Source organism: Formica exsecta, unplaced genomic scaffold, assembly GCF_003651465.1.
Source record: "Formica exsecta isolate Colony F162 unplaced genomic scaffold, ASM365146v1 scaffold196, whole genome shotgun sequence".
Lineage (NCBI taxonomy): Eukaryota > Metazoa > Arthropoda > Insecta > Hymenoptera > Formicidae > Formica > Formica exsecta.
This window is the reverse complement of record NW_021849259.1, coordinates 593,664-601,477: the sequence shown is the minus strand read 5'-3', so window position 1 is coordinate 601,477 and position 7,814 is coordinate 593,664. Positions and strand designations below refer to the sequence as shown.

At 32.6% G+C, this 7,814-nt stretch overlaps 2 protein-coding genes across 2 annotated transcripts in view; both read left to right on the top strand.

Annotated features, from left to right (window-relative positions):
* LOC115234149 (tubulin beta-1 chain) overlaps positions 1-1,290 on the top strand; it is a 9,248-nt gene extending 7,958 nt beyond the window's left edge. Inside the window, exon 3 of the mRNA XM_029804935.1 lies at positions 1-1,290. This exon is cut by the window's left edge and continues 1 nt beyond it. Coding sequence (XP_029660795.1) covers positions 1-789 — 789 coding nt within the window. The 3' untranslated portion in view covers positions 790-1,290.
* A 2,614-nt stretch (positions 1,291-3,904) lies between these two features.
* The window catches only part of LOC115234167 (neuropeptides capa receptor-like), a 7,829-nt gene continuing 3,919 nt past the window's right edge, over positions 3,905-7,814 (top strand). Inside the window, exons 1-2 of the mRNA XM_029804965.1 lie at positions 3,905-4,377; positions 4,463-5,610. Of these exons, the coding sequence (XP_029660825.1) occupies positions 5,325-5,610 (286 nt within the window). The 5' untranslated portion in view covers positions 3,905-4,377; positions 4,463-5,324. The remainder of the gene's footprint in view (positions 4,378-4,462; positions 5,611-7,814) is intronic.

Here is a 7,814-nt window from a genome sequence, read left to right as displayed (position 1 = left end):
ACTCTTTCCGTACACCAACTTGTTGAGAATACCGACGAAACCTACTGTATCGATAACGAGGCCCTTTACGATATCTGTTTCCGCACTCTGAAACTGTCAACGCCCACATACGGCGATTTGAACCATCTCGTCTCCCTCACGATGTCCGGCGTCACGACCTGTCTGAGGTTCCCTGGTCAGCTGAACGCTGATCTTAGGAAACTCGCCGTAAACATGGTACCCTTCCCCCGTCTTCATTTCTTCATGCCCGGCTTCGCGCCCCTCACGTCTCGCGGTAGCCAACAGTACAGAGCACTCTCCGTACCGGAACTCACTCAACAGATGTTCGACGCCAAGAACATGATGGCCGCGTGCGACCCTAGACATGGCAGATATCTCACAGTTGCTGCTATTTTCCGTGGTAGGATGTCGATGAAAGAGGTCGATGAGCAGATGCTCAACATCCAGAACAAGAACAGCTCATACTTTGTCGAATGGATCCCGAATAATGTCAAGACTGCTGTCTGTGACATCCCACCACGCGGTCTCAAGATGTCTGCCACATTTATTGGCAATTCTACCGCCATCCAGGAACTGTTCAAGCGCATCTCCGAACAGTTTACCGCTATGTTCAGAAGAAAGGCTTTCCTTCACTGGTACACTGGCGAGGGCATGGACGAGATGGAATTCACCGAAGCCGAATCGAACATGAATGATTTGGTATCTGAGTATCAGCAGTATCAGGAGGCTACCGCGGACGAGGACGCCGAGTTCGATGAAGAGCAGGAAGCCGAAGTCGATGAGAACTAAGAGAAGATGACGTTATCTCGCAGCGATACTCTCTCGCCCTCTCCCTAATCTCTCTTCTCAATCGATCAAGCGATAACGCAACACAGCCCTTCACCCATGCTTCTTACCTCGTTATTTCTCTTTTGTATCTTTTTTTACGGATTTCTATTTCGAATTTTTGCGAAGTGCGCGCGTTTTCAATTACCTTTATCGCACTTAGTGCAACAATTCAGAGTTTTTTATTTTTGAATGTATTTCCGTTTGTTTTCAATTAATTTATACGCGCGCCCTTATCCAGTGTATAATTGTGCTGAGAGCGCGACCGCTCTACCATATTTGAATAAATTATTATCATATGAATCCGTCGTCACGCACTATTTCTTGATTATTACACAGACCTCTAGACTTCAATGCTATTAAGTTTTGTATTTTCGGAGACTTCTTATATATTTATATTCGTCTGTCAAATACGCAATTTTATACTTATGATAAATAGATGTGAATAAAAATTCATGAAATATATGAGATGAGAGTATTGATTAGACAAATTAATTATCTGACACATGTAAAAAAAACTAGAATATGAAATTGCAAGTGATATTTATTGCTTAAACAATAATCATGTTAAATAAATACATGAGTATTGCAATTATTACGGAAATGATATTAATTTACTTGAAAATTTAATTAACATGAGATATATATTTTCTTGTCTTGAATATTTATTTTCCATAATTCAATATAATTTATGTTTTGCAGAAATATATATTTGTCAAAAAATCTATCTAAATTAATATAGATATATACAAGTATATAATCGCATTTATCTTTTTTTATTTAGAAAAAAGTACAGAAATAATTTAGAAGCCTTAGGTATTAAAGGTGTTATCTATTCAACACTTCCACATAAATGACGTATTCGCGATATTATATGCTTGTGCATGTGCCTAAACTGACATGCACAATGTATTTCTGGCAGAAATAAGTATGTTTCTCCGTCTATCCTCCTCTGGACACAGTTTCTAATGCAGAAACTACAGCAATTACCAGTAAAACTATAGCATTATTCATATCTAAAAGGTCCTGAATCTAAAAAAACTACATGTCGAAGATTGACGTAATTGAAGATTAAAGATTAGAATTTTTCTAATACACTACAAAACAAAGGAGCTGAAATTTGTTTGTTCTGATTGATTAAATTTTAATCATCGATATTTAATAGATACTTTTATAGTAGATATTTTTTTTTTTTTTTTTTATTAAATACAAAGGAGGAACCGTCAAGTACCGCCATCTCTAACCATTTTAGAGGCTACATAGAATTACCTAGCCATCTTCATTTTACTGCCGGTAAAAATCACCGGTTGGTACATGTTCGTATATATGTAAATTTTTAGGTTTATTATGAACATATTTCCTGCGCGTTTATAGATTTAGTTGTATATTTTGTTAGCTACGCGTGATATCTTTTTTAAATCTCGCTCAAACTTGTTTATCTTATACTTTATTTTACGAATCGGTAATTTTATTCGTTTTATATTTCTCTGTTTTTCTTTACACAATTTCTATATTATATGTATTTATGAGCAATCTTTTTATTATTTATATTAATTTTAAATTTAAAAACTAAATTTTTCTTATCTCTGTAGAAACGTAAAAAATATCTTTCTTAAACTATGGTTTCCAAAACATTTTAATTGAGACAAAAATTCATTCATATTGTTTATGATGGTATAAAAAATTATGTTTAGGAAACGTTTATATAAAATCAACATGTGTTACCTGGATATCTTCATTAAAATTGTTTAATTTCTAAAAAAACATGCTACAAAATAAAAAACAGCGTAAAAATGTTAATATATGCGAAAATAAAAAATTTTTTTGGTATATATTTACAATGATAATTCAATATACGTTATAACGGATAGACTATCGAGCGCGTACTTGCGCCTGCACGCACGTTATTTTGCAGCACATATACACGTACGTATACATACGCATACTTATATTACGCATTCGTATATTTATATGTATACTGTCTATTCATGTTAACATGATTTTTTCACCGTCACGGCAAAAAAATCACTTATCTGCATCTAGTTTATATGTACATATATATGAATTCAATTTACTTTATATTTTTTTTATAATATTATACTTATATTGAGTAATAGTTTATTTCCTATTATATTTTTCATTTAAATTAAAAGTAGAATTTTTCATCAGAAAATCACGGTTTAAACAATTTTTCAAATGTATTTTAAAGGAGAAAAAGCACATAATATCGCATGTCACAGCAAGCGGTACATCATGGTAGTTAAGCATTTATCGTGAAAGTTTATTTGATATGACAAGCATGAAATAAGCTTACATTTTTTTACAGACACCACTCTTTTCTTCAATACACACACACACACGTATATATATAATTTTTGATGTATTTTAAAATAAGTTTTATATATCAATGTATATATATATCTCTCTCTCTTTCTTTCTCTCTCTATTGCCGCTATAACAATTTTTCAAAGAAATGTATAATATGATTTAAATAAGATGCAATAAATAATTGTCATATATTAGACAATGTATTTTTTCAATATCAAAAAGATGATTTATGAATAAAAAGAATATAATATGTAAATATATATCAACTCGTTAACCGTGTCGGTAATGACAATCTTTTACAATTAGGGCGGAAAAAAAGCATATCTATATAGTTGTCAAGTATGTTAAAAAATTTATAATAGCAACTTCCTGCATAGTTAAATTATCGGATTAAAACTTTATCATGCTTAACAGCAATTTGAATAAACCTAAGGAAATTTGTCCTAAGATGCTTATTTTATGTATATTGCTCGTAAACTTTCGCGAAAATAGCTTCAAGAAGATTTTGAGATAATCGTTTAGTAAAATAATATCTTATTGAAGAAAATCTCATGGAAATTTTTTCTTGTTAACGAATTCTCCAGAAAAATTTAAGAAGTTAATATTGAAATAGCGATTGAATAAAAACAATGTTCTAAGAAAAATTTTCCGTGTCAAAAAAAAAAAAAAAAATTAATGATAATAATACCTGTTTTATGAAGTTCACGTGTTTTTGTAGAGAAATTTTTTCTCAACACACATCATTTTTATATTAATTTCTTCTAAATTTTGTTCTCGAAACGACGATCGAATCGATAACGTTACTGTCAATGATGCAAAATTTTCTGTGAGTTTTCTTTTTCGCATTGTTTTAATGATCTCGAGAAAAAGATTTCATTACTCCGCGCAATCTGGCAACACGGTGTTACATTAAAAAAAGATTTCCTATCAGCAGAATCAACGGATGGAGTAATCAACATGTGTCTGTGGTGTGATCGAGAATTCAGTTCATACGCGACATTCTATCGCGGATGACGGTTTGTTGATTTAACATTTTCTTCCTCACGTGATTGACATCTTTGGTATATCGATTTGACGGCGTCAACTGGCAGGTCAAAATAGCACGTTAGAGAGTCACCTTGTATAATCCTTAACTATACACGTTTCTTATGAAATTACAAACATTCGTATGCTTTTCGAGCAGTCGACGATATTGTCTTGCGAGTGACAGACTATCTGTAAACAGTACGTTTTTCAAACACGCCTAAATTATAGCAATCAAAAGGATAAAATTCGAATATTGCAATTACGGGCTTTTCGATTACTGCAGATTTTACGATCGCTGAAGAATTTGAGTGCGCGAAAATACAAGAACAAGAAGCAAGAATTACAAAACTGTATACGTCGATTTGACAGTTATGTGTAATGATGTTTGTTTGAAGATTAAATCGCTGTGCAAACTTTTAAAGGGCAAATAAATGTGCGCGTCATCCCTCTACGGATACTTTTAGTTACAATTCTAATTATAATCTAATTAAAAATTATAACTTTTATTAAATTATAATTATAATATTTCTGCAATACTTTAAAATCGGCAATCGATTTATTGTATTCTTATTACAAACGAAAGCATCTTTACGAGGAACGTTCGTTTCGGTCGGACAGCAAGAAACGAACACAGACCCGTACTTCTATTATTTTTCTTCTGGCATTTTATCCAATTTGCCATTTCGAGAAATTGCCCTCGAAGGACCAATAAGAACGTATTCATTGAGAAATTCAAACATTCAAAAAATGGGAATTACTTTCGGCACATGCTACCTCAAAATCCGACTAGAGAATTAAGAAAGAGAGAGAGAGAGAGAGAGAGAGAGAGAGAGAGAGAGAGGACGTACGAATAATTACTGTCCCACTCGTGATTTCCTTTCACCAGTCCAGAAAAATTGTGCGAGAAGAAAATTCGAGCTCACTCGTCGCAAGTGGGTGACCCATTAAAATCCAGCAATAAAAAAAGGTTTATTGACTCGACGCGGGTTTATCAAAAACGCGAATCGGTGTGTTTTCTTTGTCTGCGCGCGCGATATATCTCAAGACATGATATCAGAACGTGTATACGCGAAAGGAAATATCGTTACGCTGTCATCACGATGAACCGAACGAACGTGTGATATTCATCGAGTGGATCCTTCGTCATGGGGACATTGGGGGAGGACGAAAACGAGACGCTCGATTTCTGGCGGGATTGGGATCTGGACAACCTGACTGAGATCGAGTACCTAAATAAAGTGCTGGGACCTAGGTACTTGCCTCAGAGGTTGGTGATACCGCTTACGATCGCCTACCTGCTGATCTTTGTCTCTGGCGTTTTCGGTAACGTCGCCACGTGCACGGTCATCGTCCGAAACGCGTCTATGCAGACTGCCACCAATTACTATCTTTTCAGTCTGGCCATATCTGACCTCATTCTACTTGTGCTGGGTAAGCGAGCAAAAGGCGATGTAGAAATATCGCGCTTATTCAGGATGCGATTACTTTCGGTGTCATCTTCTCATCTTCGTTATCTCTTTTAATAATTAATTATTTTATTTTAATAATTAATTGTTTTTCCCACTATCATAGATACATTTTACTTATTTCATGTTCATTAATCTGTCAATAAAAACATAAAAAAGCTACATCAATCACAGCAATGATCTTATCAGGTTTAGCAAAAAATTTAAAAATGATTTATATACATTTATATAATTAGTAATAAATAAAAATTGTTGAAAATTTGTGTACAATACAAATATTATTAATATTCTAAATACATTGCAAATAAAATTAAATCCCAAATAATAAATAAATAAAGATTTGAATAATAAATAAATAATAAATAATTTATTTATTTAAATTTAAATAATAAATAAAATAAAGATTTATATATTTTCTTTTTATGTAGAAATATTTTATATTTTAATAACAAAAAGAAATAGATGGCATCGCGAATCATAAATCCGACGTCTTCACTAATAATTAATGTACAATACAAAGCTTATTTTTAGAATAGTAGTAGCAAAATAATATTGAGACACATCTGCAAATCCTACTTTAATGAAGAGACATTCTTAAGTTAAAACGAAGAAAATACATAAAGCATTTGCCATTTTTTAATCTCTATTGTCATTTAAATAAAGTACACATTTTAAATACATTGATTAAGCGTGAGGTTTTTGCCATGGCTTGCTAAATCTCTCCTCTTTATTTTGAAAACGGCAGACAACGGTAAAGGGACAGGATTTAACGGAACATGTGGTCTAAAGCTATTTCACTTTTCGCGATTTATGTGCCGCTTTTGTTCACGTTTCAAATATGCATTCTTTAATTCGCGCAAAATGCACATAATTTTTCACATATACGTATAATATAATATGTGAACTATATATCTTCACAGAGGTTTAATCGTGAATTGGTACAAAGCAGCGTCGACGACCGAATTGCTTCTGGCTGGTAAATCAACGACTCGTTAATTATCGATGACATTTCGTTCATTGATATGATTTTGATAATTCCTAAAGCGATTGATAACGATAATCGATCTGACTATACTGTTCTCGTTTGGATAACGCGGATTAATAGATACGCAAGAAAGAATCGGTTTTTAAAATATATAAATTCGGAATCTTATCGACGGTATTGTGAATGGAGTGCGGAAAGGACTTAATAATGAATGAAGTCGAATTCAGTTGAAGGAACAAATTTGTTCAGGATTAAAGCCGACGGAACGGCAGTATGAAACAAATCTCTTTAGTGTAGCGACAAATCACATAGAATATCTGGCGTATCTCGCGTGCATGCGTTCTTCATGCATTTTTTTGGTATTGCTTTTTGCGTAGAATTCGAAGAGAGATATTGACGACACATTGATAGAAAATTGCTACTGAAAAAAATTGCATTTTTTCAAGAGTAATATTCTGTCGAGCTATATATCAATGGAATAGCACTGAAAATTATCACCAAAAGCATTATAAGAAATACGATTACAATCATTTTCATCAATGTATTTATCGATATATTTATTTGCCGATATATTTCGTATTTAAGTATTTTGTATCTTTTAATCACGCTATGATAATCCGTGTTTATTTGTAATTTGTGTCGAAAAATACGCAAACATTGTAAAGCGTATATAGAAGTAATTACTCTTTCTTTCCCTCCCTTCCTCACCCCTTTCTTGTTATCTTTTTCTCTCTGAGATAAATAAAAAATTAATTATTTTATATTATCTATTGTGTATTATCACTATCATGATTGCTTGACACGAGATATTCGCTTGTCTTCATAGCATTGACGCACGTAGATAAAAGCTTGAAATTAATCCCATTTTATGTGTACAATTGCGATTGTTATCTGTACGGTAGACATGTTTGCTGAAGGTAACAACGACGTATTTACGTCACTATGAGAAATTCGCGAGACTTAGACACGAGAATGATTCTTCATGAAAATCAAAAATATATAAGGCTTCGCTATTTCAAATATCAATTCAATATATGTATGGAAGTGTGAAAAAAGTCAATCCTTCAATTATATAATACGTAAAATAATTTAAACAGCATTTAAATAGTATTTTGGATAGAATTTTTTAGTACGTTAAATAAGGACTTGTCATAAAGATTTTTAAATAAATATATAAAATAAAA